At 42.3% G+C, this 17256-nt stretch overlaps 1 protein-coding gene across 7 annotated transcripts in view; it reads left to right on the plus strand.

Annotated features, from left to right (window-relative positions):
- The window catches only part of DOCK4 (dedicator of cytokinesis 4), a 422159-nt gene that overhangs the window by 264516 nt on the left and 140387 nt on the right, over positions 1-17256 (plus strand). For all 7 annotated transcript variants that reach the window (XM_064575038.1, XM_064575039.1, XM_064575040.1 and 4 more), the window contains 3 exons: positions 48-172; positions 1006-1168; positions 6803-6909. In XM_064575038.1, coding sequence (XP_064431108.1) covers positions 48-172; positions 1006-1168; positions 6803-6909 — 395 coding nt within the window. The remainder of the gene's footprint in view (positions 1-47; positions 173-1005; positions 1169-6802; positions 6910-17256) is intronic.

Raw genomic sequence — 17256 nt, forward strand, 5'->3', positions numbered from 1 at the left:
TATACACACACACACATATATAAACATGGTTTTAATTTTCCTACTAGGTGAAATGAGAAATGATTTATACATCACTATAGAAAGGGGCGAATTTGAGAAAGGAGGGAAGAGCGTGGCCAGAAACGTGGAAGTGACCATGTTCATTGTGGAGAATAGTGGCCAGATCTTAAAGGTATGTGAATACTGGGTACTTTCTGGTAAAATGATCCCGTGTCATCATTTTGGGTTCACCTTTAATGTGATCAGTTAATTTCTGTACTTGCAGTCTTTTCGATCTTATTTTTCTCCTCCACCCCTGTATAGTTTTCTTTCCTTTTTTTAATCATTGATATACCTTCCAGAAAAGAAAGTAGAGAAACAAGAAGGTTATACAGTTGGCTTGTCTCATGAATTGTGGCAGGAATTTCCTCCTGGCAGCTCTTCCTTAAATGTAGCATTTTTATTGTCATTCCATTCTCCCACTTTCATCTGTCGTAGTTTTGGAGGTGAACACTTTGGCGACTGGTTAAAAAAAATAAAATAAAAACTGCCACATTTAGTCCCATGTATTTTCATTTTGATCAAAATAGGGCATGCGGAGTGGGCTATTACTGATTGGGACGGTAATAGCAGGTTCCTTTCAGGTTCCTTTATGCGAGAAGTTGTTCGTGCGAGCCTCACAGCTTCCTGCATTTCCCAGGGAGGCACAGAACAGGCTTGTGACAGGGGCAGGCTGAGGACTTCGCCGCGTAGGTGAACTCCAAATTGGGCATGCAGTTGCCCATCTCGTGCTTGTCCCCAAGGTCCTCCCTCGGCACAGGAGGCCCTGGGAGATGTGCGTGGGCATTAAACAGACGCGGTCACTGGCAGAAGCAGGTACAAAACAGCACTGCGAAGGACAGGGGAGGCCGTTCTCCATGAAGTGCCGTTTGGAGAGCAGGCAGATAGAACAAAGCAATTGCTCTGCTGTTTTTCAGATAATCTCTAAATGAAGCTTTCTTTAATCTGCATGTTTCCTTTGTTTAGGATTTTATCTCCTTCGGCTCTGGAGAGCCGCCAGCTAGTGAGTACCACTCCTTTGTGCTTTATCATAACAACAGTCCCAGGTGGTCCGAACTGCTCAAACTTCCTATTCCTGTGGATAAATTCAGGGGCGCACACATCCGCTTTGAATTTCGGCATTGTTCCAGTAAGTGTTTCTTGGGGTTGGCTTTGTTGTGCTGGGGTAAGGTGCTTGCTGAGCTGTGGTGACAGTATGGGCAGAAAGGGTGACAAAGCAGAGACCTTCAAGAGGGAGGAATGAGGGTCAGTGGGGTCCTGAGAGGTGAGTGGGCTCACTTCTTCTCAAAGAACCAATAATCTCTGTGGAAACATACAGGAAGGAGAAGGAGGGAAACAATACATATGGAAGTCTACAGGGTTCTCCTTAAATTGATCATTTTCATAAAAAATGAGTTTATCACTTTCGTAGTCCAGAAAGATTAGACAGAAAGGGGAGACACAGCATTAAAAACTCGTCTGGCTCAGCGGGCTTAGGCAGTCCTGACCCATCTGCTGCTCTCCAGCCAAGAGCTCACCCAGCTCTCAGACAGCTCAGGGGAAACCACGAGGACTTTCCTGGGCCTGTGAAGTCCCTAGGAAAGCCTCTGATTGGCTCAGATTTATATCTGATTTGCATATGTCTGCATCACCATGCCGTCTTGATATTCAGATGACAAGTAATGTCAGTCGAATAGGCCTTAGAGATGATGTGAAATAATTGCTTCATTTTACAGAACTAAAAAAATCCCAAGATGTAGAGATGATAAAGGATTTGCCCATATAAACATCACTGTCCCTAAAATTGTCACTTCTTGACATCTCTATTTTAATTCTTTTGCACTCTTGACCACCTTCTCAAGCCCCCACTCCCATCTTCTGGTATCCCTGTGTCCCTGACGCGTATCTTAGACACTACCAGAAGTGCTTGCTTCGGGAACAAACAAGAGGCACAGAGGAATCACATTACTGGAGAAACAGCAGACTTCTCTCTAGTCTGGAAAGAATGGGGGCATTGCCAATAGACAGGAGGTGCCCTCGCCCGAGTGCTGTGTAATTCACCCAGGATTCAGAGAGAGGACTGTCTGTTGCAGGGATGATGGCATGTTTTGGAATTGGCTCAGGGAGCTCCAGTAATGATGCTTTGGTGGATGTTTCAGAATGTAGGGAGATGACTAGCAAGGTCTTACCGTTCTTCCAAATTCCCAGAGGAGTGTCATGGAAAAGACTGAGAGTGACAAAACATAAAGCACTTGGAATGGTGCTATTGCATTCCTTCCCCAATCTTTGTTATGAATTCTCAGTCGAGCTCACACGAGCTTTGAACTTTAAGGTACAAAAAAGAGAAAAGTAAAGATGAAATGAGAGAAAAGGGAGAAAGAACATTTGGAGAAATTTATTTTAACTCAGAACTTGGAAAATGGAAAAAAGGCTATTTTCAGTAAAACCTATTAGATCTCTGTCCTCTTGTCCTTGTATTTCAAACATTGTTCACAGTGTTAGTTTGTTTTTTGAATTTCGTTGTTAAACTTCAGAAGAAACAGCACAAGCATGAAGAAAAGAAATCCCCATAATCCCATAAACTGAATAATCAGAGCAGTTACTTTATCACATGAGCTCCCAAGTATTTCTCTGTGTATATGTATATATATTATATATATTTAAAGATTTTATTTATTTGAGAGCGAGAAAGCGAGAGACTGAGCATAAGCGGTGGTGGGGGTGGGTGGTGCAGTGGGAGAAGGAGAAGCAGACTCCCCACTGAGCAGGGAGCCCAATGACACAGGGCTCAATCCCAGGACTCTGAGATCATGATGTGAGCCAAAGGCAGATGCTTAACCGACTGAGCCACCCAGGCTCCCCTGTGTACATATGTTTATTCAAGAAGTATCTTTTATTCATGAAACACATGTTTACTGAACACTTACTATGTGTCAAGCACTTTACTGGGCATTGGAGATACAGGAGTGAACACAACTGAGTATCTCCTCTCATAGAGCTTTCGTGCTAGAAAGGGAAGACAGACAATATCTGAGCAAATAAATACATACTATATCAGGCCGTGATAAGTGCTGTAAAGAAGATTAAATTGGGATTAGGTGCTGGAAAGTGATGGTGCTGTGTTGCTATTTTACAAAGAAGCTCTCTGTTAATGAGATGTATCAGCAACAAGCTGAAAGAAAGGCATGAGCCTTTGGGTATCTGGGGAAAGACTATTACAGGCAGAGAAAACAGTAAATATAAAACACTTAAGCTTGAAACATGCTTGGCAGTTTTGAGGGATATCCAGGAGGCCAGAATGAGCAGCTGAGAGAGTTTGGAGATGAGGCCAGAGATGTAGCAAGGGAACCAGATATCCCATATTGTCTTGTAAGTCATGGGGAAGACTTCAGACTTTGTTTGGAGCAAGGAGCACCCTTAGAGGATTTAGATTTAAAGAAGAGCCTAGCTGCTTTTGTATGATAGGTTGTAGGTGGGAACAGAAAGACCATTCAAGAGGCTTTAGCAGTCCTCCAAGTAAGAGGTTAAAAAGGTTTGCATTAGAATGGTAGTAGGTCAATTCTTTTTCACAGATTTATTGATAGACTAGATATGAAGGAAGGAGAAAAGTCAAGGATGACCCCCAAGATTTTGGCCTGAGAGAGGGCAACATGAAAAATCAAACTTTTGGAGAGCAAAAACCAAACATTGCGTGTGAAATCTGAGAAGTCTCTTAGATATTCAAGATGTCAAATAGACAATTGAAAGCAATCCAAGCTGGAGACTTAAGCTTGAGAAGGAGGACATACGGTTCAGTGCTGTGCCGTAAATATATAATAACCACAACTTGAGCTGGGGGAGAAGGGACCCCTGAATTATAGGATTTGCTGATTTCCATCAAGTAAATATTCCCACCATGGCCAAATTCAAGCTACTAACATGACCATCACTGAACTTGGAGTTGGGAAAAGATGCACAGTGTCAACTCTTGCAGGCCACTACCAGCCAGCTCCAGCATATCACCGATGCCCATGATTTTCAGAGCCATGACACTGGACGCGATTTCTAAACAGTAAGTTTAGATAGGAAAGGGATGTCCAAGAACGGCTCTCTGGTGTACTTTCACATTGAGATCATGGGAGAATGAGAAGAAGCCACTAAGGAAATTAAGAAGGAATAGCCCGTGAGGTAGAAGGAGAATCCAGGAATAGAACCCAGGAAGTTAATAGAAGAAAGATTTTCAAGAGAGGATTGATCTGCTCTGCCAGGTGCCAGTGATAAATCAAATAAGTGGAAGACAGAGGGATTATCACCTAGTTTGGCATCATGGAAGTCATTGAACCTAACAAGTGGTCTTAGTGGATTTGTGGTGATGGAAGCCTGGCGCGAGTGAGTCCAGGAGTGAGGTGGAGGAAAGGAAGGGCAGGCAGTAAGTACAGACAGATCTTTCCAGAAACTTTGCTCTAAAGAATACAAGAGAGCAGAGAAATGGGATAGTAACTCTAATGGAACGGTGGGTCATGGGAGGGTTTTTTTTCTTTTTTAAGATGGAGTTCTAAAACATGTTTGGTGCAAATGATTTGGTAGAGAGGACAAGCTGATGATGTAGAAGAAAGAGGGGTCAAGTGTAGGAGCAGTGCCCTTGAGGATGGGAAGCATGGGGTCCAGTGCTCTGGGTTAAGCGGACAGTTCAGGCATAGTGCAGGAGGGCCCACGCAGGTGGGGTAATGGGCAGAGCGTGTGGGAGCCCTCTGTGCATCTGCTGAGAGTGAGGGACATGCTGAGGTATTGGCAGCTTGAGAAGGGAAGAGGATGGATGAAATCCCTATCTGGAAAAGTGAAAAGGTGAGCTTAGAAAAATGTGGCAGATTTGCCCAGCTCAGGGCCCATCTCTGGTTAATGTGCATTCATTAAAGTGAGGTTAGTATATGGTGCAGGTGTAGACTAAGGTGCAAGTTGGGTATCAGCCCAGTACAATGTTAACATTACAATAATGAGAAACATGGAGGGGTAGCGGGTAGAGAGGGTTCGAAGTGATTAGGAGGATGAAGCGTAGAAATGGGAAGTGAGAGCAGAGGGGCATGGAGAGGGGGTCAGTAAATTGGAGGTCCCAGGACACAGTTGTTGGAGTTAGGGTATTAGAAAGAATGGATTGGAAAGTTAGGAGGTGGAATCCATAAATGTAGGGTCTTCATTAGTAAAAGAAGGCGTCATAGTCCATTCAACTTATTGGCTGATCTAGTGGCTCAGGACAAAAGGCCATGTACTTTAAACTTTGGTATTTATTTTTCTTTTATAACAAAAGACAAATTTGGGGAAACTATTGCTTTGTTTCTTACCTTTGCTAATTTATTCATTCACGAAATCTTGTTACCCTCCCAAATTAAATACCAAAAATGACACCAAAAATGTGGTCACATAAACTTAGGAAAGTATTTCTAAGTAAGTCTCCTCCCCTAAATCATAAGTTCCATAGCCAGCACTCTCACTGATGTAGAAATCTCATCCTAGAGATCTTCACTGTGATTTTCACTTAACAGTGATATTTTCCCAGTTTCTCTCTGGGGTTGAAATTAATGACTTTAGAAGAAAATCGTTTCCTAGAAGCACATTTTCAGGGATGTCCTAATGCTAGGGGCCAAAACCAGCAAGCCAAAATTACTGTTCTCTATGTGGTGTCCCACTTTCCTGTGGTTAAATGCCAGAAGCAATCATGAGGGAATGATGTGTTGCTAAAGTCTCCTGTTTGATCTTCAAGGTCACCATATCTAACTCCTGCTAGCTCAGGCCTTACTGCATCCCAGAGCTGAACTCTTCTATCAAGTATAATGCTCCACTTCCACACCTGTGTGGGAAAGAATAACCATCCAGCCCAGGATAGGCTGCAGACCCTGGAATTCCTCCCTGCCCATCTCAATACAAGGAGACAGTCCAGTAGAACCAACCAGTTTCTTTTAAAGCTTTCTCCATTTTTGGAGAAAAGGAAAGTTGGTGGAAAGAACTGGAATGGTACTCGAGATCTAGAGCAAATTACCTGATATCATGCGATCTCAGTTTCCTTCTCTGTGAATAATTGCCAATGATCTCTGACCTTTCTAGCCATTGTAATTCTTCATTAGGCATCTGAAAACCTCATTGCCCCATTTCCAGCTTCCAGAATACTACTGTAATAAGCTCTTCTTAAGCTATAGATAGCAGTTCATGTTTTTTATCCACATGTCTAAGATCCCAGGGAAGTAGCTTCCACAGGGCTCTCTGTCTTCACACATGTGGACATAGGGAAAGTTCTATTATAGGCCAAGGCAGAGCTTAGAAACTACCTTTGCACGAGTCGTAAACAAAACTTTGAATTTCACGTCCATTCATTCACTTGTTCGTGGATTTAACATATACTTAGTGAGAACCTGCTATGTTCTTGGCACTCTTTGAGGACCAAGCTTGAATAAAATAACGTAGAATCCTGCCCTCAGTGATGCTTACGGCTGGGAGTGGAGGGTAGGACATGAAGAGAAAAAACAGGCAATCCAGAAATTTTTTTAAAAAACATAATTTCAGATAGTGAGTCCCATGATGAAAATTCATCAGGCAGTGTCCTTTGCAGGCTACAGGGCAGGAATATGGGTTGGAGGGTGGCTCCTATAGATAGAGGTCTCATCGCAAAGCTGCTCTCAATTGTGTAGAGGGAACTGGTGAGTGTGGGTTGTATTTCTTGATGATCAGGCTTGTTGGCAATCTGTGAGTCAGAACACAAGTGTGTAAGCAGGCATTTTAAAAAGGAAATAATTCTTTCTCTCTTTTCTCACAGCAAAGGAGAAAGGAGAGAAGAAACTGTTTGGTTTCTCCTTCGTCCCTCTGATGCAGGAAGATGGTAGGACTCTTCCAGATGGCACTCATGAGCTCATCGTGCATAAGGTAACATCAGTCAGATGTTGGCGACGGGCTGTGATAAACAGGGCTGAATTATTAACTCATTATCTTGTTATCACTCTGGAAAAGAGAAAAAAATGACTGAAAAAAATACTCTTTTGGAAGATTGTTGGCAAGGAGTGTGTCTTTTTGAAAGGATGGTCTCTGTGTTCTGTGTCATTCTGAAACGTGTTTTAAAGATGATTAATATCTTTATCTTAACTTAGGTGTAGATGTTTGGGAAAGTCTCTATGTTGACCTTAAAGTTCTTTCCATTGCTGTGAGAGGGTTAAATAACCTTACAAATAGGTTTTTAAATATTTCCAGTACATACGTGCTTTTGGTACCGCCCCAGGAATAAATTTAGCAGGGTCATCATTGCATGTTTCTGGTTTGCTGCTCTCACTAAGCAGGCAGAGATATGGTGGTCCTCTGTCTGGACAACATCAGCAGTTGTTACTTTCTATTTTGTGCATCAGGAATCGTCGTAAAAACATTGGGAACGAAGTATACTGTAGTACGCAATAAAAAGAAAGTTCACAAAACCAGAGCTCCTTAGAAGTTATCAGGGAATACTAGTAATAATGAAGTATACTAGTCACTGTAAAATACAGAATTAAAATACACAATTTTCTCCAAAATACTTCTCTGTTGCATTTCTCTGTTTCTGTAATCACATGACATTCCAGGCTCTTACCAGCTTGCCCCTGAGCTAAGTGGTCCTGCCCACCTGGCTCTTGTCTCCCTCTGGTCCAGATTTCAGCAGCCGTTGGGGTGACCCATCTAAGGTACAGGTCTAACGGGGCCTCTTCTCAATTTAAACCCCGTAAAAAAACTCCCAATTGCTGAGAAAATAAATCTCAGACTTCTCAGGATGTTCAAGGCTTCTGACTCCCAACTGCCTCACCTCTGAGTGCTTCTGTTCTTGATACCATGGCCACATCCAGCTCTTTCTAGTTCCTTCCCCCACTGGCTGCTGGTTCTCCCTGCTATGACTTTGCCCTTGGCACCCCTAGAGTCATGCTTCCCCTGCCTCTCTTCGTGGCTAACTCTGCTCATCCTTGGAGGCTCACCTTGTCCACAACCTTCATCAGAAGAATGGTCCTCACTCCCCGGCCCCCACTCCCTGTGTTCCTAGCTGGCCAACTGCCCTCCCCTGAGTTCTGTAGATACCTGCACACATCTCTTACCATTGTACTCATAACACTGTCCCCTAACTATCTGATGCTCCCTCAGCTTACTCCAATAGATTTAGGAGTCCCTTAAGAGTGAGAACTTTGTCAGGGGTTCTGGCACACCGTAGGTGTGCAGCAAAGATTTACTGAATGAATGAAGGAGATACAAACAAAAACTTCCCTTACCTTTGGATTATTGCTAATAAAATGAGTGTCAATGCATGACACACCTGGTCACTTCTGCTGGTATGCACATGGTTATGTATGTGCATGTTTCTTGAATCATTTATTTTCTAGTTATTTGTTCAACACATTTATCAACCACAAATGACAAGTCAGGCACTATCCTAGGTTCTGGAAATGTAGTGGTGAACAAAACAGTTCAAGTCCCTCCTGTTTCTGGCATTTACGTTCTCTCTACTTCAAAAATGGACTTCAAGATGCTTACAATGTTAAAATACAAAGGAAAAGTATCTTAATCAGTAAAGCAAACAGAGGATCTCAATGTACTAGGTACCTGAGATGATCAGTTTATCTCTCTGTTAGGTGGGAGGTGCCTTTTGTGAGATACATGACAGGCAATGTCTTCAGCTACAGTTTTCCAAAAGACATATGGTGCTTTGTATGAGTGTTTGTGATTTTGCCTCTGTGTAACATTAAATCTTGACTCAGAAAAGGCAGGGTTAAGTTAATTAAAAGTGAGCTCCAGTTTTCCCACTAATATATAGAAGAATGAATCACTCTTATATGGCACATCAAGTGTGGACTTTCTCACCTCTGGGTTAGACAGTGTTTTGGGGCAGGTGCTAAGTGTCCAGTCAAGTCCAGATTGACTCCTCTAAATGAATACAAATAATGCCAAGATTCACAGTTGGTTTTTAAAGACATCCATATTCTTAAGATGCCAGGAGGACAGGTAGCAGGCCTTGCTTCTCTACCGAAGTATTTAGGAGTTCAACTGGTATCGATTCCCAGACAGAGAACCATTCTACTCTGATATCGGAGTCCTGTCGGGTGCCGGTTGGCAAGGGCAAACTTTTCTCAGAAGCAGAGCTTTGAATCTGCTCATGCCCTTGTACAAATTTTCATGGAGTATTCAGAATTCTGATCCATAATGCATAGGAAAATTTATTTATTTGAGCTTGAGCAATTTAAAAGGCAAGTGTTCCCGATGATCTTTCTGAACCACAAAGGAGGCTCAGGATGATGTCTGTAGATTGTCTAATTTTGGGCAGACCTACTTTGAGGGGGCCCGTCAGGAAGCATTAGCTCCACAGAAGAACCGTAAGTAGCTGTGTCGTCTTATGATTAGGGTTATTCAATGTTGCTTATTTAAAGAGGTGTGGGATTCTCGCCAAGTATAACAACTTTTGTTTTTAGTCTAGTTGATGCCATGATTTTCTTTTTCATAGTACTGAGCCAGCAAGTTCAGTTTCAGCCTAAGGCCTCTTGTAGTGTAATGATTATAAAACCATATTATGAGCATAATGCTTATCCTTCTTCTGTCATGGGAGAAGGCATGCAGCCTGCTGATAGTTGCAGCCTTGAATTTACTATAAAAAAAAAAAAGTAGAAAAGAGAAAAAAAAAAAAAAAAGGAGGAGGACTGGTTTCAAATCATTGAGTAAAAAAAATAGCCCATGTAATAAGTAGTGTTGAGATGACCATGATAGGTGTTGGGGGAAAAGAAAGAACTGGATTTCCTACCTTGCTCCTTAGACCAAAACAAGTTCCAGATTAAAGGTTTAAAAAAAAAAACAAACTTGTATGAGCCTTAAAAATATGACTGAACATTTTTATAACATTGAGATAAGGAGGGCCTTTCTAAGAATGGCTCAATGTTAGAAATCAGGTACAAAAAAAAAAAACCTTGTAAGTTTGACTACATAAAATTTCAAACCTCTTATCGACAAAACTATCATAATCAAGGCTGAGAGAGACACATGACCAACTCAAACAGTTGCAATGCAGCTTACAAAGGGTGTCTGTTCCAGGTTGGCCATGAGTTATTACAGATTAGCCCTGAAGAGAGCTGTTTACAAGATTTTACCATTCTACCTACCCAACCACTTCCCCTCTACTTAGCAGAGAAAACAGAAGCCATCAGACAGGAACTTTCTTAACTTCCTGTGTTCTCTCCTTTGCCACCTGCAAACTTATAGGCATCCTTCCCTTCCTTCCTGCTTCCTATCTCAGATGATGGGATAAGACTCCTCTCCAAGCCTAATTCTTCCACCTGCTTCCTTCAGGATCCCCCTCCTTCCTGACTCCCAAGAGACCCCACTCTTCCTCCTGTGACTATATCTGTTTCCTTTCTTCTGGCAGGATTCTCTCAGATCATAAACCTGCTCAAGCCTTTGTCTTAAAAACAAAAACAACAAAAACCTTTTTAAATGACCATACACTCCTTCCCCTGCCATCACCGTCAGTCTCCATGAAAAGCTGGTCTTCCCTCACCGTCTCTACTTCCTTGCATTCCATTTGCTCTTCAGGCTGCTTCTATCCCCACAGCTCAAATGAACTTTCTCCCTCGTAGTCACTAGTGCCCAACCTGGGTCCCGTAACCCCTGTTACATTACTCAGCGTGAGAGAAATTAAAAATGAAACGCCTATAACCTTTTAAAAATTAGAAGTAAGCTGATATACTTAGCATAGAAATGTGCCATGCTGAACAGAAAAAAGAAAAAAAGGCTAAGATAACTTAATAGGTGGACTTGGTCTTAGCACTGAGGCTATTAATGGGACATCCAAAAGCCCCTTCTTTCTTACAAATTATACCAGGACATCGTCAGTCTTCCCAAAATGGCTAAAGCCACTGGCCACTTTTCAGAATCTTTTCTTACTTCCTTTCAGCATGTAACACCATTGGTGACCCTTCCTGAAAATCCCACATTCTTTGGTCTGTTCCAACAGTGTTCTCCTGAGTTATATCCTTCTTCTCCTTTGAGGACCCTGCTGTCTTTATCCACACCGTACACGTGGGTGTTGCTATGGATTTCATCCTTGGCCATCGTCTGTGACTCCTCCGGTCTAAAACCATCTCAGCTACTTCCATGGGTTTGCTCACCATCACATCTCTGTTGCTGATGGCCACACTGGCTTTCCAGCCCAGAGCTTTTACCAGCCTACTGACCATCCACAGCTGGCTTTGCCAGGGACACCTCAAACTTAGCAGGTCCCAAACGGAGCTTTTCTCTTGGGTTTTTCCTAATTGAGAGGTCTCAGGCAGTTCCAAGGCTTTTTTATGTTGAAAAATCCCATGCTCCAGCCTTTACTAAGGTACATATTGTCTGAATATACCTGAACTTTAACAACAACAACAACAAAAAGGTGTTTTTAAGATATTTTAGACTTACAGAAGAGTTGCAAAAAATAGTACAGAAAATTCCCATATACCCTTCACCTAGCTTCTCCTTATGTTAACATCTTACATAACCTTAGCATATTTATTGAAACTAACCTTTATGCGGTACTTGAATTTCACGAGGTTTTCCACTAATGTCATTTTTCTGTTTGGGAGTCCAATCCAGCATCCCACATTGCACTTAATTGCCATGGCCCTGGAGTCTCCTTTATGTGCTTTTCTTCTCCCAGTGCCTTGATAGCTACCATTTCTTCCACATAAAAGGCCTTTTCCTCTCTTGCCTGCTTGGTGAGCCTCTTCTTCTCTGTGACTGAAGGCAGGCAGCCCCTTCCCCAGCAGGGCTGGAATCCAGTGGCCCTTATCACAACTTTGTCATGGGTACTAAGTGCAGAGGTCAGAGGTATCATGCCCTCGGGGACAGGGACTGTGTTTATTTTTTTTTTTAAGATTTTATTTATTTATTTGACAGAGACAAAGTGAGAGAGGGAACACAAGCAGGGAGAGTGGGAGAGGGAGAAGCAGGCTTCCCGCGGAGCAGGGAGCCCGATGCGGAGCTCGATCTCAGGACCCTGGGATCATGACCTGAGCTGAAGGCAGACAGACGCTTAACGACTGAGCCACCCAGGCACCCCTCCTTGGTACATTCTTAATACCAAGTTAAAGGACCGACAAATAGGAATTTAATAAACTTTTAATAATATCATCCAGCATGGCTAATCATACTGAAAGAGTCCCTAAAAGAAGGTATTTTGCCACCACAACTGTTTAAATCTGGTTGTGATTAACTGGTAAAATACAGTTCCAAGTGGATTGTCTAACTTACTGTATTTTTAAAATTTAATTCAGTACTTTCTGCAGTACAGAAATTATAGACCCCTTAAATTGATTAATGTACTATGAATTTCCATACCAGTTTATTTCTGCATAAAATATAGATGCTCATTGCTCGGTCACATAGTTTGTATTACTGCAGATATGATGTTTCTGGAACACTGCTCATGACTGACCATTGCAGCTCTCTTTCACATGTCTAAAATGGTGGGAAAAAAAAATGGCCTGGGGAATGACGCACCATCCATTGCTTTGCCAACTGGTTTTAACCCTGGGCAGAGGAATAGACTGTGAGTCAAGCAGTGTCATCTTAAAAGCTCATTGAGACCACCACTGTTTCCCAAAGCCTGCATTTAGTTCTTCTGTGAGAGTCTGAGCACATTTCTCCTGTCAGGTCTGATTTCAGTCTCCAGTGTAGTAAAGCAGAGGGCTGGTTCTCAATTCTTCCTCTCTAATTTGTAATAAATTAACTTCACGCCATTTTGAGATGACTTGCACAGATCCCAGCCTATCAGACGAAACACAGAGAATTGTCCTTTACTGTGACAATGACATTGTTTTGTTCCTCTAATCCGGTAGCAGCCTCAAGAGGTGGTGGTCATGTTGCCTTGTTTCTCCCAGAAGGAGTGGCTCAGTTCATTGTTCCATCATCTGTCTCTCATCATATATCCATCACCCCGTAATACATTAGCAGTGTCTGTCACGAGGGAACGGGGAGGACAGTGTCTTATTATTCTCATGTCCTCACTGCCTTGTTCCATGTCTGCACCGGATGTGATGAAAAAAGTTGTCCTTATACCCAAACCAAAACAGTTGTGCGAGTATCCCCGGAAAGCAAGTGATTCGTATTTAACCACTCCTCTCGTTGAGGGGTGTAACTGGATCTGACTGTGGTGACAAGACGCCTTCTCACCTGTATGCACTAGAGCTTCATGGAAGGCTGTAGGGTCACGGTGGTCAGTCTCAGACTTCCAGGCTTGCAGACACTCAGCCACGGCTCTTTTGTACCAGGATTTCTGGTTAACGCATGGGCAGTGCCGCACCATCCTTTTCCAGCTTCCTTTCTGTGAAAGGACTTAATGGACTCTTAGCCTCAGAGTGGGGGAGCGGGTTTGTTCCCTTCTGTTTGGTTTCTCCACTCCATACCCTGGCTCGGAATTGTACTCCCAGCACAGTCCCTTCTCCCACCTGGCTGAAGAACGCTTGAGGAATTTACTGGTGACTCTTTCTTCCTCACTGCCTGGCGTTTGCTAATCAACCGTGCATTTCCTCATAAAAGGCTGGAGAACCTTCTTGGCTTCAGCTCTTGCTGATACCTGCCCCTGCCCTAGAGGGCTCCCTTCTGGAACGCCATTTCTCTTCTTCACTGCTCCCCAACCCAGTTTCTCTACAGTTGATTCTCTTTCATCAGATGAATTGGCAGATGATCCCTAACTCACCTGTTGTGTCCCCAAGCTCCTGTGTCATGCCTTATCTGTTCCTACCTGGTCTTGCTCCCCATTGCCTCCATGTCACATGATCCTCCTCGCTCCGTGTGTGGTTTCAGAATAGAACCTACCCATCTCGCTGTAGGGCTCATAGGTGTATTTGACATAGCCATTTCAGCTCCACAGACCACTCTGAGCTGCCTCCCAGGGTGTCTCCCACAAACACACCCTTTTTTTGAAAACTGAACTTTTTGGTCTTTCTTAGCCTTACCCACCATTCAGTATGTTACCTGTAAAGCAATAAATGTTTACTTCATTATAGCAAAACTCAAAACTTGGTGAAAACAACATTTGAAGGAGGCACTGTTCCCTAGTAGTTTTGAACACAAACTTGGGTTCAAATCCCGACTCTGACACTTACCGATAATGTGACGTCGAACATGTCACATGGCTCCTCAGCTTACAGTGTCCTGCTTCATGGGGTTGTTATGAGAATAAGAAAATGCACATAAAGTGGTTTGCAGTGCCTGGCATGTAGTAAACCATCATAAATGGTAATTGCTTGGATTGCTTTTCAAGTCTCCAGTGTTTGTATGATGTGTCAAAGGATGCACGCTAACAACCTCAGGGGACAACAAAAGATATGCTGTGAGATTGCTCTGTACAATTTCTGGAGGCCACTTCAGCTCTTCAGAAATAGATTAAAACCTCCAACTCTGACCCCATACCTAGCATTATCTCCTTTGACTGCTACTGGACAAAAAAAAAATCAGTGTTGAACTCCTGGCAAATGTTATATCATCAAAAGTTTCATAGAGACCCAAGAGTCATTATGTGCTTTTCTTTTCTGAATTGATGGGGAGAATTCTCTTCACCTGCTCTTCCTCTACGAATACACGCAAACACACGCACACACCCACACACGCATACACACCCAGTATTCTTGGCAGAAGATCTTGAAATAACTTTTGTGTCCTAATATTTATGTTAATGGTTATATTTATACTTGACTGAGAGGGATAGACTAGAGCTGTAAGAATTGTCAAGGTGTCCAATGAATCATGGAACACTATGTCAAAAACTAATGATGTATGGTGATTAACATAACATAATAAAATTTTTTAAAATGTAAAAAAAAAAAAAAAAGAATTGTCAAGGTGTCACACCTCTCACACACTCAGATGCTGAGGTGTTGACGCTCCCAGGCTGGAGGAGAGGTGAGGTGAACCAGGGCTGGTGGTGCTCATCTGGCCACAGTGATCGGCCCAGGAGAAGGCAGCCAGGTCTTCTAATCACAGCGCTCCCTAAGGACGTGACACGGCCACCATATCTTCAATCACAGAAGTGGTCAGTCCCTGACTACCAGGGGAGCTACATGAGCATAGCAAGCAGAAATGCTAAGGAAGGTGCCAAAAGGGCTCATGAACTAGGCCATTATTTGATGGGTGAGGGAATAAGAGCTCTATCTATAGGAGCAGAATTTCTGTGAACAGATGGAGCACAGCATGCTAGGGCCAGCTCCAGCTCCTGAGGAGAAGGCTTAGAAATAGCTGGACGGCATGTCCATTGTGTTTGCACAAGACCTCAGTCACAGTAAGTGGTGGTTAGACAGATGGAGCACAAGACAGGCAAGGGCCGGCGGACCAGAGCGTGTTCCTGACCCCACAGACCAGATCCAGGTAGGAAATGGGGGCAGCGCGGGGTGCTGTGACTCGTTGTGGTCCTAGCCCTGACACCAAGAACAAGACGGGAGGGGATGGCAGTCAAGGGTTCCTGAATATTACTTTGCCTAAGCACTTTTTCTGAAGAAGGCATTTGAAGTGTTCACTTTGTAATGATTCTCTAAACCCTATATGTGTGTTTCATGCACTCTGCTGTCTCCATGAAATATCTCCCAATAATAAAAGAAAGCATTTGGAGTTGTAACGCTAGAAGAGAATTATAGAGGCTGTTTATTGTGTTTATAGGTACTCCTGTTACTGGGCAGGTGTGCTAGTAAGAACATCTTGCCGTAGTCTGATTCTGTTTCTTTAAACTTGTTAGGTCTTTCCTAAAGATTTATTATTTAAAATTAAAAAGTATTTTATGAATCACACATAGTACTCTAGAATGCCAAAGGGATTCTGTGCTTAAACTCCTGCCTGTTACCAAGACACTAGCCTTGAAGATGTTTAAGGAAATAAAGTTCATGTGAGTTTTAAAACTTACACTCAAAATAACCTAAGTTATACCAGTTCTGTATCTGTTAAAATATTTTTTTTCAGAATTGTAATTTAAAATCACTTTTATCATTACAAAGAAGTATAGAGATAATTCATAATAAAAACATAATACTCTCATTACCTGGGTGATTTTAACTATTAATCCTCTAACGTATATCCTTCTAGATATTTTTTTGCGTGGGTTTTTTACCCAAATGATATTATAGAGCAGTTTTAGGTTTATAATAAACCTAATAAATTGAGAGGAGGATATAGATTTCTCATTTGCCCCCCTGCTCACATGAATAGCCTCTCCCATTATCAACCTCACTCACCAGAATGGTACTTTTTTTTTTTTTTAAACCAAGGATGAACCTACATTGACATACCATAATCACCCACAGTCCGTAGTTTTTACGTTAAGAATCACTCTTGGTATAGTACATCCTGTGGGTTCGGACAAATGAATAATGACATATAGCCATTATAATATCATACTGCCCTAAAAATCCTCTGTGCTCTGCCTATTCATCCCTGCCCCACTGGCCTCTAGCAACCATTCATCTTTTTACTGTCTCCATAGTTTTGCCTTTTCCAGAATGTCATATAGTTGGAATCATACAGCATGCAGCCTTCTCAGATTGACTTCTTTCACTTAGTAGTATGCATTTAAGGTTTCTGTATGTCTTTTCATGACTCCATAGCTCATTTCTTTTTAGTGCTGAATAGTATTCCATTGTCTGGGTGTATTACATTACCTACTGAAGGACATCTTAGTTGCTTCATAATATTTATGTTTTGTAACCTACCTTTTCAGTTAATGATTTTCTAATCACTATTTTTTTTTAATTTCATCTAGAACTAAAGTCAATATATAAATTAAAAAAAAATCCTTTTCATCAGGTTGATCCGAATCTGGGACCACATGTCGCGTTTGGCTTAAGTGTTGGTTAATCTAGAACAATCCTTTTTTCTTACAACATTGGACTTGAAGAGACAAAGCCAGGCATCCTGCAGAAAGTGCTGCCTTCGGAGTTTTTCTGGTCACTTCCCTATAGTATTGTTCAGCATGTTGTTCTGTTCATTGTATTGACTATGAAGTGGAAGTGAAAGCTGTAGTTGTGGTAGATTCAGGTTCAACATCTGTAGTAAGAATGCACTATAGATGATAATATGTATCTTTGCATGGTCCTGTATCAATGTAGTGACAACCTGATCCCCCCACCCCCACCATGCGTGTGGTTATATTTGTCCTCCTGCCACTGGGAAGTAATCTGTGTGTTGGTACATTGGCGTTGTAGGAATGTCCAATTCTTTTTTTTTTTTCCAAGTAAGCTTTACGCCCAACGTGGAGCT

The sequence above is a fragment of the Mirounga angustirostris genome, unplaced genomic scaffold (assembly GCF_029215605.1).
Source record: "Mirounga angustirostris isolate CCGP_5_RB_7025 unplaced genomic scaffold, mMirAng1.0.hap1 SCAF_12, whole genome shotgun sequence".
NCBI classification, from domain to species: Eukaryota; Metazoa; Chordata; class Mammalia; order Carnivora; family Phocidae; genus Mirounga; species Mirounga angustirostris.